A 22,529-nucleotide genomic window follows, 5' to 3' on the forward strand; every position below is an offset into this window, starting at 1 on the left:
ATCTCCCTTATCATCTGCGCTAATTTTCCCTGTTTAGTAAAACTGGCCCTTAGATTGTTAAAACAGGGCCCAATGTCATTCTCAAACGTTCACTGGTTGCCACCTGCTGGTCTATAAATGTAACCTGCAGAAAGAGTTATTGTTAAATACTTTGGAAATTCCCCTCCTCCAGTATGGAAAGCACAAACACAAACAAGCTCAGTGATGCAAACTGTCCCATGCTGTAAAAATAGCACCACTCTTAGGACAGCCAATCAGATTAGAGAACCAGAGGTACTATTGAATAATGTTAACGTGATAGTTCACCCAAAAATGAAAATTCTGTCATTAATTACCCACCCTCATGTCTTTCCAAACCTGTAAGACCTTCATTCATCTTTGGAACACAAAGATATTTAAGAGAAGAAATTGTTGAATAAAGTTGTTATTTTTGTTTTCTTCATGCACAAAAAGTATTCTCATAGCTTCATATCATTACGGTTGAACAACTTGCCACATGGACTATTTTAGCAATGTACTGTCTTTTTGGGTCTTGAACATGTCAATTGTGTTGTGTGCTGTCTATGCAAGGTCAGTAAGTCTTATTTTACAGTCTAAAATAAATACTGATATGTTCTGATAGTGTTCCTTTAGATATTCTTGGCTTATTCAAGGCATAATCCTGAAAGTTTTTCTTATCTATATGCATGTTTATGAAGAATTATGAAGTTATGATATAATATGCATAATTTCCCAGTACAAAATCTCCCTATCTAAAGCACCTCATCGTAGGTGGCTGTTTCTTGCTGTAATCTCCACCGCAGTTCAGATTCTATTAAAAATGCATGGGATGCATTGAGACGGATTGCTTTGAAGCATGTCTTGGATGTCGGATCAAAAGAACCCCGGAACACTTTTTGGATTGTCTTGATGAACGATGTTTTTTTTCCGGGAAGCTAATCGTATCACTGAAGATTTTGCAAGCAACGGGGTGTGTGTCTCTCTGGTGGTTGAAATACAGTGAGCAAATTAAACGATTTGTTGTATTCAAAGCTTATATTCACTGTAAAAATACCTTTTTCTTTTCATTTTTGCACAACGGATCGAAAAGCAGTTCAAAAATGTATACAATGTCAAATTTATGATTTACAGAACTGAAAAGAAAACTAACAGAATCCAACTTTACACTTTTTCTTGTTGTTTAGCAACAGGGTGATGCAGAAGATCTTTGGAAAGCTATGAAATCATGGCCTGTGGCCAGAAGAAAATTCCATCACTGATGTTTTCATTTTAAAGCAAGAGAAAGAAGATTGATCAAATAGATGATTAGATCAAATTACATTATCATACATAGCATGAAACCTGAAGAAAAACAAAAAACAACTTCCAAGCTGACAAACTCCAGAATCTTAATAGGTGTGTGAGAGGTTTTAGTGAAATAAAAAATCAGACAGAGAGAGAGAGAGAGACAAAGAGAGAAAGTGTCTAGCCATAAAATGGGAGTGGAGAGGAGGGTCAAAAACAAGGGGACAGGGATAATACACGAGAAGAGCAGAGCGAGAGCGAGAGAGAGAGAGAAAAGGAAAGGGATGGAGAGAAAAAGCAGGAGGACCAGTAGCAGAGAGTGTGTGCTTTCTAAGCAACATCAGACATCCGTACTGTGGCTTTCTGACTCTGAGTCTGTTCGGATTATGTCAGTCCTTCACATCAAGAATCATTTGTAGAGTTGCTCACTGTCAAAACGGACTGACCGCCATTCGCCTGCTCATCCTCCAGCACTGAGCACCAGAGCTCAAGCTCTCTGAATTTGGGGATATACCTCTTTTATGTCTTTCAGTGTCTCTCTGTCATAATCTGTTCTACATTCTATCTGTGTGTGTGAGTTCTGCCATACTTTGGATTCTACCTGGACTCCATGTGGGTAGTCAAGCACACACTCTCCCCTGGAAGGTAAGCTGTGTCTGAGGTGAGTGATTGAGTGGAAATATGGGATTGCCTAAACTAGGCATCACCGAGCTGGGTTCTATATTATTCTGTGACAAGTATTAAGAGTGACTTTTTGAATGTGAGGTTTTTTGAATGTGCTGTAAAGGAATATTTGACAGTTTTGTGATAAATGTGGCTTTGAATGTAAATATCTTTTAGTTTAGTATAGTTTAGTTGCTAGTTTTTATGTTGTTTGGTCTTAAGTATGTTTGGTAACTTATTTCACCTTTGCTGTACATTAGTACACTGTAAAATCCAATAGTTTACCTTACTTAGATATAATTAGTTATCTTTACTTATTTGTTATACTTACTAGGTTTTATTAAATTACAGCTACTTTCAAGCAAGTAAAACAATTTACTTACTACTTTGAGTGATGCTTACTTAAAATATTCAAGTAGTCACAAAGGAACCAATGACATTAATAAACCAGTGAGAGGCAGCAGTGCACTAATATGTTGCTAAATAACAAGAGAAGAAGAAAATAATTTTTTTGAGGTGGCAATTGTTCATCTGCAGTTATTTTTCACTAGTTACCTTCACTCATTCCCAAAGTCATCTTGAATGTTGTTTCAATACAACTATATATTTGAGAGAACATCACATAAGCTGACTTCATAAATTGATGTTGATTTTCGTAAAATGTTGTTTGTGTGTCTTATTTTATTTATTTATTTGTTATTATTATTATTATTATTATTATTATTTTACTTACCATTATAGTGATTAATGTTCCATTTGGTTGGGCACTTGGAACTTTGCTTTTCTTGTTATAATTTTCTTCTTATTGTTGCAGCAATGTAACATGAAGTCATAATTTTTGATTTTAAGGGAAGAAAAGTAATAAGTAGATTGCTTTTGGAAGGTAACCTTCTAATTCTGATATTTACATTAGAGAAATCTTTTAATTTTTATTGATAATCTCTAGCTAATGTATTTTTTGTGTTTATTAATGATCTTTTACAATTTTATTGTTCTTCATAAACACCTAAACACTTTATTGGGTTGAGACAGTCCTTTAATATTTGTGGTGACGTGCTCAAGTCACAAACTTCAACATTCAACATGTGAATCACAACAATGGTGACAATTCAATTTTATTTATTTTTATTAATTGTGACAATAACCATTGGATTATTTTATTTTCTCTTTTTGTTGTGTTACTACTGACATAAGTCAGTAAATAAAATTAGCAAATAAAAACAACAACAGTAAAAGAAACCAATTGCATAATTTATTCATGCCGCAATGCACTCTGGGAGTCGGTGAGTAGGTATACTAAGTCATGTGTAAGCCTTAAGTAAATGATTAAGTACCCCCTACAGTTCTTTTTTAGTTACTAGAGCTCTCGTGTAAGTAAACTATACTAACTAAGCATTTGTCACTACAACATACTATTCCTATTTCACTTTACTTAGTTTTTTTAAGGCAATCGGTTTGCATGCTTTTTTTAAGTAAACCCAACTAATTAGGTTTTACAGTGTAAGGCATAGTTTGAGGTACTCTGTGAATTAAACTGGTTACTTTTAATGGTTTATTTAGGAATCAGTCTACCAGATAAACTGACATGTTGATATCTTGCTGAAACTTTTTTGAAATCGTATCATTATAAAAATAATATATTTGTAAGATTTAATATTATTTGTAAAATGTAAAATAATTGTTATAGAATACACAGTTATTATAAAACTACATATATTTTATATATATGTGTACATCACTTTGGAAAAAGGTGATTGCTAAATGAATGTACTATAAATGTTAAATACAGACCAACCAGAGAAACAGTGTCTTTCAATGACACATCAAGGCAGAAAGAATATGGCTTATATACATTCTTAGAAATAAGGTACAAAAGCTGTCAGAGGGACGGTATCTTTTCAAAAGGTACAAATACATATCATTTAAGTACTAATATGTACACTTGTAATATGCATCCTTTAGGGGTAAATAAGGTACAAAAATGTGATTTTTTTGAAAAGGTACTGCCTCAGTGACAGCTTTTGTAATTTTTTCTGAAAGTTTAGAAGTGTGGTTTGTCTTTTTGTGGAGAAGACCACATCACCATACACTCTTAAAAATAAAGAAGAACCTTTTTGTCTAAATGGTTTCATAAAAAACCTTTAACATCTGAAGAACCTTTCTGTTTCACTAAATGTTCTTTTTGGCGAAAGAAGGTTCTTCAGATTATAAAAAGGTAAAAAAAGAGATGGTTCTTTAAAAACCTTTGACTGAATGGTTCTTTGTGGAACCAAAAATGGTTCTTCTATGGCATCGCTGTAAAGAACCATTTAAAGCACCTTTATGTTTAAGAGGGTGTGGGGTAATGGTCAGTACAACTAAAAGTGTAAGGATTAGAAAAATGTGGGAGCGTGTTAAAGGATTACAGTAGTTCACTTCCAGAATAAAAATGTCCTGATAATTTACTCACCCCTATGCCACCTAAGATGTCTTTCTTTCTTAAGTCGAAAAGAAGTTAAGGTTTTTGAGAAAAAACATTCCAGGATTTTTCTCCATATAGTGGACTTCAGTGGAGATAAATGGGTTGAAGATCCAAACTGCAGTTTCAATGCAGCTTCAAAAGTCTCTACACGAGGAATAAGGATCTAGCAAAACAATTGGTAATTTTCTAAAAAAAAAAAAACTAAAATTGATAAACAGTTAGTTCTTCGTCTGTGTAAAGTAAAAAAAAAACAAAAAACATTTTGCTAGAGAAGACCCTTATTCCTCAGCTGGGATCCTTTGAAGCTGCATGAAACTGCAATTTGGACCTTCAAACAATTGATACCCACTGAAGTCCACTATATGGAGAAAAATCCTGGAATGTTTTCCCCCAAAACCTTAAATTATTTTTTTTGTTTGTTTTTGTCTGAAGAAAGAAAGACATGAATATCTTGGATAACATAGGTGTGAGTAAATCATCTGGAAATGTTCATTCTGAAAGTGAATTAATCCCTTTAATAAGGGATAAATAAGGGAAAAAAGAAATTGAACAAAAACACATGCTACATATTAGTTAAAGTTATATTGGTTCTTTAAACTAAAAATAACGGGGAATGTCAGGAGAGGTTAAGTGAGGAGAGGTAAGGAGCATTAACAATTATCAAGAAATGTTGGCAATTGTAGCAGTCTGGCTTTGAGTTAATAAATGCCATGGCAGCAGGAGATGTTGTGCATTTTTACAGAAATGGAATCTAGAAGTGTGTTGAGGGTTTAAAAGCAGTCAGAAGGTTAATTCAAAATGAGCTGTCCGCTTTAATACATCAAGGACCGTAGCCAGCAAGAAAGAAAATGTATACAGTGAAAATGATGAAACAAAAATGGTTAAAAGCAAAATCCAGCTAGGCTTTTAGTGTAAAGGCTTTGCTAGGTCAAATGGATCCAAACCAAAATGGTCTGTTGCCTGGCACTTTGCACCAGAGAAATGAACAAAAACAGATTAGGGAGAAAATGCGGAAGACAATTCACATTTGAAGGCTTATTTAAAATATTTGCCACTCACTCCTAAAAATAACTTTAAAAAGGTTCTTTATTGGCATCTACAGTTCCATGAACACTTTTTTAAACATTCAAAGAATGTTTCCATTGCACAAAAGGTTCTGTATAGTGGAAAAAATAAATTAGTAAAATTCAAACTAAGAAAAAAGCTTTTTAAAGATCTGTTCAATGAAAGATTTTGGGGGGAACTCTTCTTTCTCATCTATGGCATCTTGAACTTTTATTTTTAAGAGAACCAGGCCTGATTTGAAAAAACATGATAATATTAACCACAAAGAATTAGTGAAGTACAACCAAATAAACAATTAAAAAATACAATTGTTCAAGTTTACCAGCCTGGTCAATTAGACTGTCTCACTGACCATGCACAGAAAGAATAAACACACAGCTGACCTGTCAAACTGTTCAACCAGAACCAAACAACTTGCTGATTCAAACTGGCAACTCGCCTTCTACAATTAAAGGTCTAAATTCAACCAAATGTTAACAGACTGAAGTGATAAACACTTGACAGATCTGTCAGAATTAGAAGAGCGACAAGTACGTCAACAAGAGACTAAGAGAGGAGAAAATAGAAAACTGAATCGCAACCTCCTCGTCAGAATGAGGTGTCATTTTTTACATTTTGCCAGAAAAAAAAGCATGAATCAGAATATGAAACGTCTCAGAGGAAATTTTAGTTTCAAATTGTTTAAAGGGGTCATCGGATGCCCATTTTCCACAAGTTGATATGATTCTTTAGTGTCTTAATGAAAAGTCTATAATATACTTTGGTTAAAAATTCTCAGTGGTAGTGTAAAACAATACCCTTTTTACCTTGTCAAAATCAGCTCTGCAAAAATCATCCCATTCTGAGGGATTGTTCCTTTAAATGCAAATAAGCTCTGCTCGCCCCACCCATCGCTTTTCTTTGTGGAGTGACAAGCCTGTTTACTTTAGCCACATTTAGCTATGTTTACCTGCTAAACTTGCTAACCAGCACTTTATTAGGAAATGCGATCGCAAAGATTCATTAAAAAAACCCTTATACTCACTTCTGCTGTAAGTGAAGCTGGATTGTGCAAACATAGATGCATTTATGTAGATCGGCAGGTGCATTCCCTTCACAAACAAACGTAATCCACTGCATCTTCAGCGGCTCAGATGTTGGAAAAAAATGTTTAATGTCTTTGCATCCAATGACCCCTTTAAGACGTTTGTAACTTAGCTTGATTAGAAAAATGAAAACTTTTTTACTAAAGACATGGACCATCTGGTATACAATGTATCTACTTTTGTGTTCCACACCAAAAAAAAAAGAGTCATCCAAGTTCTCAATCTAAAGCCAACGCGTCTGAGAACAGAGATGCGTTTGAAGTTCTGTTTGGAACTGTATCTGACACATAGTTCTTTCTGTTTCTTCCCCACAGATGGGCAATGTGTCAAAAACAGCCCTGTTCGTCTCTACAATCTCCAGACAGCACGACATCCTCATGGGATCACTTTATTCAGTGTTCTGTGAGTCCACAACCGCCGTAACATTCTTCAAATGTGGTTTAATCAAAGCAGGACAACACCCCAATGACTTTGCATACTTTTATTCTTTATGAATAATTCAGAGATGAAATGGTTCACCTGTCATTAACCTCCTTCTGCCGCTTACCCTGCTTGTGTCCACCCTGGCCAAATTGTCCGGAGGATGATCAAACATATCTTCTAAAAATCCTGAGGTGGACATAGATATAATTACTTTTGGGAAAAAGAATGGGATGGTGCCACAGAAAATAAAAATGAGACTAAAACAGATAGTGTTATGGCATTCTGCCATCAAATATTTTTTATGACCACCAAACTGCATATTTGAACATTGTCCCTGACAAATGTGTACACTGTGCTATGCCTTTTGTAGCAATTTCTGTGCTCATATAATAAACTCAATTTAATACTAATAATTACTTTTTATTATTAATTTAAATTAACATTTCATTTTGCAGTAAAGAACTACTGTCTGTAAATAATTCGCTGAATCACTGATTCAGCAAATTGCTAACTGCTGCAAGCGGAATCAGATGAATTCACAAATGAATCACTGCGTGTGAACTGTTAGTTAACCAATGAAAAGAATCAGTTCAAAAAATGATTCACTATTAAATACAGATTCTTTATAGAATTATTTTTGTCCACCATTACACAGGATGTTTTCCGTCTTGAGATCACTGTGCGATCACTCTGCTCTGCTCTATATTAACGTTTCTTCAAAAGTGAGAACTTTAATTATAACTCCAAAGCTCATCGGTTGATCCAACTTAAGTGTGTTAAAATAAAGTAAAGATCATTGTTATTCTAGACTACTTGCGACAGCATACCTAGCAGGGTTCGTTTAGCATTTCTAAGCTCTAGGATCAAATGGTGTCTTCGTGTGACAGGTTTCTCGGTGACGGGATGGAGATGTCACACTGTCAGGGGCACATTTTCAATACAGCTTTACAAATTCAGTAGCTACTTTGATGAAAAGATAAATAGACCCGAGTGGATGGATAGATCTTTTTTTCTCACCCAGGTGTCTTGTCGCTCCTGGGAAATGGCATGCTGTTGTTTGTAGCCTACCGTAAGAGGTCATCTCTGAAGCCCGCAGAGTTTTTCGTCGTGAACCTGTCTGTGAGTGATCTAGGAATGACCCTGTCTCTGTTTCCTCTGGCCATCCCATCTGCTCTAGCACACAGGTGAGATCCTGCTTCAAACGGTTCTTCACTCTAATAGAGACATAAAAATCACATAGTAGGGTTGAGAAGTCTAATTCATTTTAGTGAAACATTTTGTTAAAAAATAAAGGTTAAAAGTGTTCCAAAGATGTGCAACACTTATGTTTTCAACATTTTAGTTGATTTCTGGTGCCAAATAAATGCTAAAATTTCAAAATGTAAAAAAATTAAATATTTTTACCTTAACTAGTGTTAATATAGTTAGCTAATCATTGTTAGTAGCTTGTGGTATGGCTATGGCTCAGCAAGCTGCAGTTTCAAAGCTTCACCACTCTCTCATTCTCACAAATGACTGATACTGTTTGATGTATTTTTCAGTGAAGTATTATGGTTCTAAAGTAAAAATAAAGGGGTATTTCAGAGTTCAGCAAAAACAGTAAAATGATCTTTCTCTTTTCTCTGTAGGTGGTTGTTTGGGGAGGTAACTTGTCTCTACTATGCTGTGTGCGGGGTTTTATTTGGCTTATGTAGCCTAACAAACCTGACTGCTTTGTCGTCAGTATGCTGCCTCAAAGTCTGCCTCCCAAATTACGGTATAAATCTCTTTTGTCACCCTTTAACCGAAACAGTATTTTATAAAGCATTACAAAGTGCTACTGTTTACTTGAGCAATATTTTAAACATAAGTATGGTATAATGATAAAATGAATCTCTTGATGCCACCTGTCAAAAAACATGAATAAACATTTTGATTTTGTTACTCATAAATTTGTTTTGGTGGTTTATGTGAGAAATATTTTACATATAAAACACTATAAGGAATTCTGAAGAAAAAAAATAATAAATCATTTTTGGCAAATCCAGGTAATTTACCATAAAAAGATGATGTTTTTTAACGTTTATGACTGTTATAGTGCCAGCTGTGGTCCAATCTCCCTAAAACTTTGCATGCTTGTTTAGAATCACCTGTCGCATGTGTTCACCAGGTTTCGTTTAGGCTTTATAGACTTTTAATATATTTGGACAGCCCCCTTTTCTAAACAACCCTATTATTGCTTCCCAAAGGGTAAATTTCAACAATGTTTTTGATAAGTATTGACCTGGAGAAAAAATTAAAGAATTGTACTGCAGTTTTGTTTTTTAGGTTTTTTCCTAGTGAAAAACCTAGGACAATTTTGGAAAAGTAGGGTTTTTTTTTCACAGTTTCGTTCCGATCGACCTACATTAACCTTGTCTAATAGGTGCTCAAACTTCATCGGCCAATGGCGGCCATGTTTTTTCAGATATGCAAATGTCCATAGGACAAACGATTGCATAGTTGTAGTCATTTTTATAGTTTCTCCCTCTTATAGCACCACCATGCTATACACTGTTTTAGTAAAAGCGCCCCTTTGTGACGGTGAGTCAAAAGTTCAACTTTTTTTGGATAATGACTGATATTCATTCTCCGGAGAATTTTCCTGCACTGATTTGGTTCCGATAAGGTGAAAAACAAACATAGGATTTTAGAAAATCCTAAATACAATCAAATTCGAGGCACATTTTTTCCCAGTCTGAGCCAAGGATTCCAGCGACATAAGACACTTGAGCCTGCAATGACTGGTTTAGGAGTAATGAACGATTTCGTCCGTTTGATCGCGGTAGCACCCCCATCAGGCCATTTGGGGTGAGCCCAGGTGACGTTGTAGATGGTGTGAGTACTACCATCCTTCCAAGTTTCAAGTCTCTACGGCTTACTGTTTGGTCTGCCCATTCAGTTTTACGTGGAGATTGCTGATCCGTGACCATTCGAACACTTAAAACAGTATTGCAACTCTGAATAAAATTACTGGCCCACTTTTGTGTAACTCTGTTTACATGTCAACTGCAATTTTTCTCAGATTAGGTGTTTGTTTATTGTTCATTTTTGGTTCCTGCGTCTGAATCCTGGATAACTAGTCCTAGACAAGGTAAATATGCATTTCTAGGCTTCTTCTAGATTCAAATATTAACATAGTCCAAACTGATACTGTTCTCCTGAATGTGAGGTTTTGGGGGATCAAGTCTAATCTCAGACCTGATTCTAGCGGAATCAGGTCTGAGTGTTTTGGACTGTTAGCGCCGTGTTCTGTCTGAAGATTCTGAAAACTGTCACATTCGGTTCACTGTGAAATAAAAAAGACCCTCTGGCTTAAATACACAAGAAGGAGAGTTTAAAACAAATGCAAAGAGACACAAAAATGAAGAAAGATGAAAAAGATAAAAGAGGACATGTGGAACAAAACCAAACATGTAGGGAAAATTAGACAAAATAGGATAGACAGAGTGATGAAACAAATGAAGCTAAGAAAGAAAGAAAACGAGCAGATAATGAGCACACATTTAAGGGTTGCCGGAGCTTGAAACACCAGCTCATTTCTTCTTTCTGTCTCTGTGGGATATGAAATTAAAATAACTCCAACTGTTCAGACCTATGTCAGGAGGATCATACAGCCGAACCAATTAGTCACCTTCACCAGTCAGACCATTTCTTCGTAAAAATATTTATTCATGCAGTACTTGTTTCCACAGGTAACAAATTCTCATCCAGCCACGCTTGTGTGATGGTGGCTGGGGTTTGGTGTTACGCATCTGTCTTTGCTGTGGGACCTTTGGCCCACTGGGGAAGCTTTGGACCAGAACCATACGGAACCGCCTGCTGCATAAACTGGTATGACCACAAACATTTTAGCATTAATATGTGAAATTTATTCAAACAGATTCTGCAATCATGCTTTTTTCATATTGTATGTTCCAAGGTACACTCCATACCATGATGCCCTTGCCATGTCTTACATCATCAGTCTCTTTATCTTTTGTTACATCGTCCCTTGTACCATCATCATCCTCTCTTACACCTTCATCCTGCTCACAGTGAGGGGCTCTCGCCAAGCCGTTCAACAGCACGTCTCACCACAAACCAAAGTGGCCAACGCACACACTCTTATTGTCAAGGTAAGTAACCTTTATAGGTTCATTGTTGTGTTTACAATGACCTATATATAGCAAAAAAGCTGTTTGTTTTAATACAAATCAAACCCTAGGACATAAAAGTGTGCAAAAACACATGTGGTGTCCACACTATCACACTGTGGAAATACACTGTATTTTATTGCCCCATGGCGCAGACAGCAGGAACGTGATACTCTTGCTGAGTATGTACTTAATGTCCCTCAAAAAGTAATGCTGATTACCCATTCTCTGTCCTCTGGACAAGGACTGGCTGTACCTTTGGCTGTCCCAGCCTTATTTTTCAAACTGTGTCATGAAGCCCTGGTATACTATACCCGTATGCAACTATGCTGTTGGCAGTGAAAGCTGCACCATTGAATATGCTGGTGCTAAATGTTGATTATTGAGTCACAAAAATGTCCCCTCAAAATATATGGCAGCTTGACCTATTTATATTGAATAGTATACCATTCAAAGGTTTGGGTGAATGTTTTCAGAATTTGATTTCAGGATTCTTTGATGAATAGAACTTTCAAAAAATCAGCATTTATTTAAATAGAAGTTTTTTGTAAACGTATAAATGCTCATGACATCAAATGTCTTCATTACATAAAAACGACTTTCTTACTTTGGCCACGTTCACACAGCAGAAGAATACGGTTGTCAGTCCTGTATTTGAGTCCTTAATACAGTTATGTTCATACACAGTACGGTTATTTACGGGCGTGACAACCGCATTCTGTAACCGAACTCACACCTGAGTCAATCTATAATCTATTATCAATTTTACTAACTTTTCACTTTAAACAATGATCACTTTTATATCAGGGAACATTTATAATTCATTTAATACAAAAATCCAACAGATACCCATCTTGTATCTAGCAAAAATGGCATATTCTATCCTGGAATTTGCTATTTTTGTGATGTTGGATTTGATAAATGTAAGGTTTTGCTCTTCAAATTAGCTCTAAAATACATGTTTCTGTATATATTTCTTATAAATATCTGTCCAAAATAATCATTAAATTATGAGAAAGGTTTTAAAAAATATTTTGCTCATGCATCTACGCTAAATCATCCATTTTGTGTATGTCTGAAAAATGAGTGTCAACCCCCTATAAATTAGCAATGGTTTGTTCCAAAGTCACAAAGTCCAATATCAGGTGATGCAATATCCTTTTTTGGAGGGAAATTTGAAGACAGTGTGGTAAATCATAACTTTTCCACTTCAATCATTTATCTGTGTTACTGCCTGCACATAGAGTAGATTAATTGACTGTCAACTGTGTTATCAGCATATTCTGGTGAACTTGCGTCACATGTTATATTTATAAATATGTAGAGAAAGAATTCAAAAACATAAGTTAATCAAGGTCATGTACTAGCTAGTCCAAGGTCAGCAGCCAAGGCCAAAAAATGGCCGAAATGTCAACTATGTTACCCATCAGCTGTAACACAGTTGACAAGGATTAACACAGTTGACAAAGCTGGCAATTTAGTATCAACTTATGCTCACACTGAGTGTTGTTGATAAAAAAAAAACAAACTATCGTCATTACACAGAAATTAAATAGGAATTTTCTAAAACCATGATTTGGAATTACAATGGATAAACTTAACTGATCTAATCACGGCGACACTTTCTATGAACTCAGTGTCCATAATATTATATACTCATTATATTCACATTTACCAAGGGTTATCATGTCAGACAGTGATAAGACTTAAAGTTTATCTACGTCGCCATCTTTGATATTACTTTGGTCACTGTTGCCATGGTTTCTGGTTAGTAATACGGCTTGACTCCCGTTGCACGTTTATACAGACAGTATTCGAGACACTTGTGTAAGTTGCTGTGTGAACGTCATATTTCGAGACTCACACCTAAGTAAACGCAGTTGTAAATCCCAAAAACGGAGAGTATGAACGTAGTTCTTAGGATTTTTATCTTGTTTTCCATTACAGATGTCTAAAAATTCTTAAATGAATATGCATTTACTTGTGAAGGAGAATGGCTTAAAAAGATTGTTCACCCAAAACTGAAAAATCTGTCATTAATTACACTCATATTTCATACCTGTAAGACATGAACGCACGCCAAAGACCGACACAGAAGAGAAGAAAATGTTGGATGAAGTGCACAAAAAATATTTTCGTAGCTTCATAACATTATGGTTGAAATACTAATGTCACATTAACTATTTTAACAATATCCTTACTACCTCTCTGGGCACTGAATGTGTCAGTTACCTGTCTATGCAGGGTAAGAAAGCTCTTGGATTTAAAGAAAAAATTCTTAATTTGTGATCCACATTAAAGGTCTCATGTTTTTGGAATGACATGAGGGTGAGTAATTAATGACAGAATTTTCATTTTTGGTGAACCACCCCTTTAAGATAAAATCATTTTTATCAGTGTTTACTGTCTCTTTTGATCAGTTTAATGCATTCCTGAAGTAAGTCTGTGTGTGAGAGAGAGAATATGGGTTACAAGGTCAAAATATGATCTTAAAACATTTGATAACAAATCATTCTATCTAATTGCATGTTTTCTTTCTAGCTCTCAGTGGCTGTATGTATTGGCTTCCTTACGGCTTGGAGCCCGTATGCCATCGTTGCCATGTGGGCTGCGTTCAGCGCCAATGAGCAGGTCCCACCCACTGCTTTTGCACTGGCAGCCATCCTGGCCAAATCCTCCACCATTTACAACCCTATGGTTTATCTTCTCTTCAAACCCAACTTTCGCAAATCACTGAGTAAGGATACTCAAATCATCCGCCACAGGATTTGTTTGAGCCATAGCAAGGCCAGTCCCACACCAGGAATAAAGGACGGGCAGGTGCAGAACTTTCAGCAGTGCAACAATAAGGATGCCAGCACCTCTACACCTTTTTCCAGTGGACAGGCAGAGAGTTATGGTGCATGTCAAGTTTATGCAGAAGCGGAGCCACGTTTTCAACAATTAAGCCCTCAGAGAACTGCGCGTATTCTGGAGGGCAACATTCAGAGTGAAATACCAGTGAGACAACTGACTGACAGAATGCAAAACAACCTTCTCTGAGAGATATTCAAGAAAGAAAGCATGCATGAAATGTAAGGTAGGAGAGGATGATGTAACGTGTAAAAATCGCAGATGTCCTTAGATGCACAAATACAAGGAAAAAAAAAGAGGAGTAAGAAAAAGAAAATCTCACTGTTATCTTTGGATTTGTATTGATCCTCAGAACTTCCAACCGATTTCACCAATGTTTACTAAACCAAAATCCACTTCTTTTTAAACTGTATAAAGAATATTTCCTTAATGGCAGTTCAAACAGAATGTCATGCTTTTAAATTGTTTTCTATGTCAACTTGCATAACATATTCTGCATAAGCAGACTTAATTGTTTGAACAAACTTAAAAAAAAACAAAAAAATAAAATAAAATATGATATGTGATTTATTAACTGATGAATAATGTTCAGTGTGGAGTAAGTCCAGTTAGATGTCGATTACAAAAAACAATTCAAGTTTAACCCCACAAACTGCTCCAGGTTCATACATGGTTTACAACGATAAGCAATGTCAGATCACTGTGTGAACAAAGACTGACATCTGCTGGCTGAATAGGAGTATTACAATTGAAAAGAAAAAAAATCTTTTGTGTTTAGTATTGATACAATTACATATAGCTAGTATTGTCAATCTCACTGTAATAGTAACACAAACTAACAGTTGATAGCACACATACATCACAGAGACATCTATTCGACATCTGCATTTACATCTAGAAGGCGTATTTTTTAGTGTTTGCTCACCTGCAATACATCTATAGGACTTCTACTATCAGATGTCAAAGAGACATCTATTAGATGTCTTTAAGATGTTTATAATTTAGAATGTATGTAAAACTGACATCTGAAAGATGTCTGTCAGATGTTTGTACATAGCAAAGGCTTTCCAGATCAAGAGATCTTTAACAGACATCTTGCAGACATATGTGTGCGATCTGGGATACCAACGTAAACTACATATTTTTTTAAAAAGTATACAAACGTATATTTGTATACTTTTTAAGCACAAAGCTCATGTAGCACAGGCTCTGGGATGCGCGTCCACGATGCTACAAATTAGTGCTGGGTCGTTTCTTGAGCGATTCGCTCATTTTGAACGAATCTTTAATGTGACTCAGGAAGAATGAGTCGTTCGTTCATCTTATGGGGCTGTCACATGACGAACAAATGACTCAAACCCGAAAACTTGTCAGATAAGAGGTGAGGTGAGCTGATCATAGTTCATAGATCATGATTACCCAGGTAAACAATTAATTAATCTTTTCTGTTTCTTATAGCATTATAGTTTGTCTTGTTTGTAGTGTAATCAACGTTTGTGTAAGCAGTAGATGTGTTAGGTAAGTAACACGGAACATTTTAATTACATTTTGCTAAAATGAACGAAATTACTCAAAAAAAGATTTGGTCATTTTGCTGCACGAGACTCAAAGGTCCGAGTCGGTAAAATGATACGAACTTCCCATCACTACTATGAATCACATCTAAGTTCATTGTCTGTGTACTCCGGCTAAAAAAGGTAGAGTATGGCGAAAAACTCCATCTTATTTTCTCCTACAAGTTCAGAATCGTCCGACATCGCTGTACCTTTTTGTTTGTAAACAGCGTTTGACTTACTTGCACTTTCTTAGTCTTTGCGCATTCGCTTTGTAAACACTGTAGTTCTGCCTACGTTCGCGTGACCTTTTGACATGATTCAATAGTACGTGAACGCGCATCCCAGAACCTGTGCTACACAAGCTTTTGTGCTTAAAAAGTATAAAAATTTTATTTTTCGAAAAAAATGACCGATCGTTTCACTCGATAAGACCCTTTTTCCTCGGCTGGGATCGTTTAGAGCCCTTTGATGCTGCAATTAAACTACATTTTGGAAGTTCAAAATCAGGGCACCAATCAAGTCCATTATATGAAGAAAAATTCTGAAATGTTTTCCTCAAAAAACATAACTTCTTATTCTAAAGACAGAAAGACATGAACATCTTGGATGACAAGGGGGTGAGTAAATTATTTGTTAATGTTGTTCTGGAAGTTCTCCTTAAACTTCTCCTTTAACATTACTCTTGTGAAAGTGCGGCATAGACTGGAAAATAAATTGTTGAATAAAGTCATTATTTTTGTTTTGTTTTTTTGCACAAAAAGTATTCTCAAAGCTTCATAAAATTAAAATTGAATCACAGATGTCACATGGACAATTTTATCGATGTCCTTACTACCTTTCTGGGCCTTGAACGTTGTAGTTGCATTGCTGTCTATGCAGGGTCAGAGCTTTCGGATTTCATCAAAAATATCTTCATTTGTGTTCTGAAGATGAACAAAGGTCTTACGGGTTTGGAACGACATAAGGGTGAGTAATTAATGACAGAATTTTCATTTTTGGGTGAATTGTCTCTTTAAAGGATAAAAGCACTTAATCTGAATGGAAAATGCAGTAAAATACCAGCGGTTGGTGAGGGTGATTGGATGCACCAAAATGCACTTTTCAGTGAGCTGTGCTGTAGCTCGCGATTATAGTGTAATGAGCAAGTTCTACCTATATGGGTCACTACACTCTTAAAAACAGAGGGAGGCGGGTAAAAGACATCAGGAAATAGCTCAGTGAAACAGCCTTGAGGCACCCCATATTCAAAGAAAGCACATAGAAAGAGACAGGCTTTACTTTTAGATCAAATATCTACCAGATCTGCTCATGGGAACTGACAGAGTTACATGCAAAGCCATGAAAACAATCCAAATTCTGACTACAGTTAGATGCTTGACTAGGATGTGTTATGATGAAAATACCTAAATTTAGTCAGGCTAAACTACTCCCTTCACTGGCATCTGTTAACTCTATTGTTCAATTAGTTCTCTCCTCAGGCCTTGACTCAGTGAGATACAATTCAATAGATACAATCACACTAGCGCTTTACAGCAGTGCACTGTGCTCAATCTAACACTCAGTGAACCTTTGCTTGGAGGGATGTGAGAGTCGATATCTAAAACCGAGGCTTTTAAAGCCAACTGAGAGGGTTTTCAGGGCATTTATTTTGTGTTGATGAGTTCTGGAAACTGTTCAAAATTCAACCAGATTTTATCTGTAGGTTTCAGTGGGGAGAATGACAGTGAGGCTAGCTTTAATACACCACTAATATGCCTGGAGTCTCATGTAAATGTACATGATGAATGAAACGATGCTGCATGGTCCTGTTCCTCTGCTTATAGGCGTTGCCCTGTTTAACTTGTTTACATTGTTGTTGTGGCTGCCTTTCTATGTGTTCATTCATCTTAGTTTATGTCTTTCTGTAAATTAGCTTAGTAAGGACTGACTCGGAAGGATCAATACACATAATTCAATTTAAAATGATTTACAACATGAGTCTGTTAGCACACCAATAAATTAACTTGGATAAAGTTAATGTTTATTAAGGCACATCTTCAGATCTAATCAGTCCTGCCTAATTATGTGTCAGTGCTTTTGTGTCTAGGGTTAGGATTTTCTCATACACTTTACCTTCTCTGTCTATAGAGTGTTTTCACGACGCGTCATCAATCGGCCATATTGGCGGCACATAAACAATGCCACTGAACCAAACGAAACTCACATATTTTGCTGATTATTGTTGCTGAAAATAGTCAATTGTTGTCATGTTTTGGGCTGTACTAATCTGTCGGACCAGGAAAAGCATTTGGAGTACTATAGACTGCCAAAAGTTATAACAAATCAAGAAGAGTGCAAAAATCTGTCGGAGGAACAAAATGCATTTGTGGTTGGCCACACTGAACCAGGATTTCCAGGGCAAGAATCTTCTCAACATTTGTGTTTGTTTTTATAGTTTCCAGTCAGGTAGTTGAAATATTAAGCTAATATCTTAATTAATACTGCTCGTACATATCTTTACCACTTATTAACGCTTACTAAGTCCTTCAGCTTCCACACATTTTTTCGGTGGTTTAGACAGCATAAATTAGCATTAACCCTGCAATCCATGCTGTTGTTTACATCTGAATATTGCCAATATCGCCACACATCCAGGTGAAGGACCAAATCATGATGTAAGTGCAAACCCAAATTAATTTCAGTGAATTCATGACCGACAGCTCTTTCATGATTTGAGAACAGACTACTGGGTGGGACAACATACAGCTCTCTGAGGCAATTCAAAAGAAACTCAGAACAAGATTCATATATACAATGATCTCACCTTCCCTTGAATTTGGCGCATATACACTGAACAGATGCAGTCGTGGTCCACCCAGCATCTGTCCTTGACTCATCTCAAAACCAGTGCAGTGTCATTCAGTTTTGGCAAGGTATTGTTTCCAGGTGTAGAAGAAGATGGTTGTGTCTTGTAGTTCAGGTCAATCAAGTATTCTCGTAGTTCAGTGTATTGTTCTAACAAACAAATTAACTGAACTTGCCATTCCTGTAGCTCAGCTGGTAAGGTCACGGGTTTGATCTGCAGGGAACAAGCATGCAGAGTAAGGCATTCCCAATTTTTTTTTCATTGTTAGCTAACCCTAAGACATATTTTAAAAAGTACCTCAGCATTTGCATGTTCGCAGTTTCTCGTGTGTCGGTTAATGGTCACGTTACATGCGGTAACGTAAAATGTCTTTCAGTACGTGTTTTATTTAGATTTATGTTTTTTTTATTATGTGATAACTTACCCTCCAGTATTAGTAGTATTAATATTTACATTTTTACCAGTATATTACCATAAGCTTCCACTATTTATTTTACGAATTGCAATTACACTAATATTTAGTCCTGCGCGATCATTTTCATTATTACAATTGATAAATGATACGCAAGATGGCACCACATTCACGTTTCCTTGGTGAAGAAACCAGCATATGCTGGTAGGTATGTTTTGATGCTGGTTTTTGCTGGTCCTTAGCTGGTTTATGCTGGTCCTTAGCTGGTTTAAGCTGGTCCTTTGCTGGTTTTTGCTGGTCATGTTGCTGGTCAAGGACTCATCCGCTTTCATCTATTATGCTGTACAAAACAGCTTGTTTTGCTGCTTGATATTGCAAATTGGTGTGTTATTATCATGTTATTTTAATGTATTATCTTATAATTATAATTATAATTATGAGCACGCTGGTTTGCAGTGCAAACAGTTTTACTATTTACAACACATTGTTTTTCTTCACGTTATTTCTTTATATCAGATGATAAAGCGGAAGTCTCACCCATTTCTTCCGCATTGAAGAATAAGATGGATAAAGCCATGTAATAAATAGCTTGAATGCACTGTAATTTGCTTTTGATAATTTTTTCCCAATATATAGGGTTAACGTTAGGCTTTGCAGTTATATTCTGGTGTTTTGAAACTCACACAGCTGTCAGACCAGATCTGTTTAGACCTGACTATTGTTTCTGAATGAGTACAGTGAGTTTCATCAGAAAGCTGCTCATTTTTTCACTTTACTGGCAGCAGCCTGAATCAATAGTCTCACTTGGCTTGTGTTCATTAATAATTCATAAAACAGCTGATCCTCATTGTACTGTACTCACAGATCTGTCAGTGTATTCTCCTTTGGGACTAGTACTGCCATTATCCTCTTTGGGTGGATGTGCATGTATGCGTTTGACTCCAGGCCTGAGCTAATGCCATCCACCACAGACTTGACTGCCAGCAGTTTTATAGCCAAAGATCACACTGTGTCATTAATAGATTTTACAACCCCAGCTGCACCAACTAATTCGTTTTTTAGCCTAATGTGTTTTAAAACTCGTTAACCCACTGCTGTAAATGGAGCTTTTCATGCTCCCTTGAAGTTGCTTTATTATAAACTCCAAATCTGAATTTTCTATTGCTTTTTGAGTGGGCGTGTCTGTGTGAGCTTGTAATGGCCTCAGTGGGGCAAACAAAGACCTGGCAGGAGACGATAAAGGAGAAAGCGTGAGCTGGAGGCTTTGAAGAAGGAGTTTGAATAGAAAGAGCAACAGAACTGTAAAATTGGCTGGAGTTGGACAGTCTGTCTCAAATCCTGGAGAGCACCCAGCTCACTGAAGCTCACAGACACAAACATGGCTTCACTCTGACCACCCATCTCTATGTAAGCACATGCTGAATCAGGCCTGGGTACTGCAATTAAGGCAAAGACATCAAAGGATTTCACATAATTTGCTTATTTAGTCAGTTTTAAAATTCTTATATTTTAGAACAATGCAGGTAAATTGGTATATATATATATATATATATATATACTAGCCAAGAGATTTTACGTGATCTGCAACTTTAGTTAAGCATAATATTTAAAAAATTGATAACAATACATAATTGTGTTGGATAATTGCCTCTCCCTTTTTATTCAAAGTCACCTTTTTTTTCTTTGCACGGTTTCCTGTTTATATTCTCACACAAAGAAAATGTGCTGTTATGAGTTTAGGCATCTATCCAAGGATCAGATTCAAGCAGCTCGCACAGGCTAGCATGATGCTCATTTACTGCTAGCTCTACATAGCTGAGGGCTGTGCAATCTGTCTAATACACACATTAACACAACACACACACACACACACACAATTCCTTAGCAGCTTAGATATACTGTGATATCTTGTTTTTCTAGGTCATAGTCAAAAAAATGACATCACTTTCTAATAAGTCAACACTTCAGAGTCTGAGAATCTACCATGAACTAAACTAGCGTAAGCTAAGTTTTTGGATTTTAGGATTACTGGCAAGTCATTTCAAGCTTCTGTTAATCTTCTTTCATTTTTGTTTATCTTCTTTTATTACATTTTTATTTATTTATACACATTTGTCTGAGAAAGAAAGAAAATTAGATACTTACAAACACAACAGGGTGACGGAATGAAATGGATGACGGACAGAGACATGGGGAGATTCCTTTGTGTGTGTTTTTGTTATTCTCTTCAGCTTGCTTATTTTTTCTGACCCAGATATATGCCGCAAAAAAAAAAAAAAAGCAAGAATGATTACAGTTCACATTTCCTCCAGGCAAAAGACCTTCCAAGAGAGTAGTAAGAGGAGTCTCTAGTGAATTATGGCTCTCATAATTGTATCTGAATCTTCTCTGGGAAAAAAAAAAAGTGTGTTTATAAAGCAGCCATCTGGAACCATGAGTAGCCTACTGACCCTTTTAATGCAGACTGTTTTTTTCACCATGCACACAACACAAAGGAAAGATTTTCAGTGTGTGGTGGTATTACGGCATGCCAGATCACATTAGCTCCTCAGAGAGGTGTGATGAACTAAACACTCTTTTCTCTCAGTGGTGAAATCCTGTTTCTTTCTGTCTTTCTCCATATAAGGAAAGAACGCAGGTAGTGAGTGCAGCCCCTCCTCTCTAACTAGAGGGGATGTCTCAGATAGAGACAGAGTGTGTGTGTATAAGTCTCTGTGTTTGTGTGGCTTCCTGTTTCATGAATCAGCCTTTAGTCACTCAGCTGATGGCTTCAGATCTTACGCTGATATCTCACAAACTAACACCTACAAAACAGGCAGCATGTAGGCTTATATACCCACATGAACACAATTTCACACTTTTGTAAAATAAACAAAATGTTATGTTATTCTTTTATACATGAATGTGTTTCCCACATCGCTAAAGATCTGATGAATTATGTGGAATTTATTTCAAATGTAGTAAAATATGTCATACAGCTCTTTTTTTTTCACGTAAGAGTGTGTGCGGCCATTTGTACATTTTGTGGCTCTGGTTTCTGGTCTTCTCTGCATTAAGCTATTTTTAGCTGTACAAAGTAAAAAAAGCATTATTTTGCTCCTTGATATTGCAAATTGGAGTGTCTTACCATATTTTATGTTCTATCTTAATTATGAACACACTGGCTTGTAGTGCAAACAGTTTTACCATTTACTATGCATTGTTATTCTTCTCATTATTTCCCTATAGCGGCTAATAAACTGGAAGTCTCGCTCATAAGCTTACTTATGCAGTGAAGAAAAAGGTGGATAGTAGTACACTTATTGAAAACATAGTCAAACTAGCAAAAATAGGCATAATTTAATATAACAAATAATAAGTTAAACACTGTACAACTGTGATGAATGAGTACAACTTGAATGACAAGTGTTTTGTGCAAATTCAGTGGAAATCTCCAGAGCTTTATACGGGCATGACTTCCGTGTGGGTCTACTGAAAATAAGAGATGTAGATTTCAAGATAATTCCTGATAGATACACCATTACTTGTTAACATTAAGTCACAAGATATAATAACTGAAATCAGTTTAAAGCACTTAACGGTATAAAATAAATATATACACACATACACAAATAAAGAAGTAAGCAAACATGCCGAATTGTCAATCCACCTTTTATGAGTGACGCCATGAAGGATTCTAACTTCCTTTTGCTTTTGTGTTACAGTTTCCACAGAAATCTGTTTTAAAA

The 22,529-nt window shown here is 36.1% G+C and overlaps 1 protein-coding gene and 1 long non-coding RNA gene across 3 annotated transcripts; one reads left to right on the forward strand and one right to left on the reverse strand.

Moving 5' to 3' along the window:
* Window positions 1-1,528: 1,528 nt before the first annotated feature.
* Window positions 1,529-16,244, forward strand: opn7c (opsin 7, group member c). 2 transcript variants are annotated; one of them, XM_051117876.1, is made up of 7 exons: window positions 1,529-1,945; window positions 6,873-6,960; window positions 8,003-8,165; window positions 8,610-8,737; window positions 10,695-10,833; window positions 10,922-11,117; window positions 13,677-16,244. In XM_051117876.1, the coding sequence occupies exons 2-7, from the start codon at window positions 6,873-6,875 to the stop codon at window positions 14,175-14,177; spliced, it is 1,215 nt and encodes a 404-aa protein (XP_050973833.1). In that variant the 5' UTR covers window positions 1,529-1,945; the 3' UTR covers window positions 14,178-16,244. The 2 variants fall into 2 exon arrangements, with proteins under 2 accessions (XP_050973833.1, XP_050973832.1); XM_051117875.1 differs by having other exon boundaries at window positions 1,529-1,929.
* LOC127170100 (uncharacterized) lies at window positions 8,079-21,352 on the reverse strand. Its single transcript, XR_007828313.1, has 3 exons — window positions 20,947-21,352; window positions 18,348-18,602; window positions 8,079-8,195 (listed from the first exon to the last, which is right to left on the reverse strand). It is a non-coding gene; the product is annotated as an uncharacterized LOC127170100 (long non-coding RNA).
* Between the last annotated feature and the right edge of the window lie 1,177 nt (window positions 21,353-22,529).

The sequence above is a fragment of the Labeo rohita genome, chromosome 8 (genome assembly GCF_022985175.1).
Source record: "Labeo rohita strain BAU-BD-2019 chromosome 8, IGBB_LRoh.1.0, whole genome shotgun sequence".
NCBI lineage: Eukaryota > Metazoa > Chordata > Actinopteri > Cypriniformes > Cyprinidae > Labeo > Labeo rohita.

What these genes read in the sequence shown, in the direction of transcription:
- opn7c (XM_051117876.1), top strand. Translation starts at nt 6,873, where the DNA reads ATGGGCAATGTGTCAAAAACAGCCCTGTTCGTCTCTACAATCTCCAGA. An exon ending in ATCACTTTATTCAGTGTTCT is followed by an intron (nt 6,961 to 8,002) that starts GTGAGTCCACAA and finishes TTTCTCACCCAG; the next exon opens with GTGTCTTGTCGCTCCTGGGA. An exon ending in CCATCTGCTCTAGCACACAG is followed by an intron (nt 8,166 to 8,609) that starts GTGAGATCCTGC and finishes TTTTCTCTGTAG; the next exon opens with GTGGTTGTTTGGGGAGGTAA.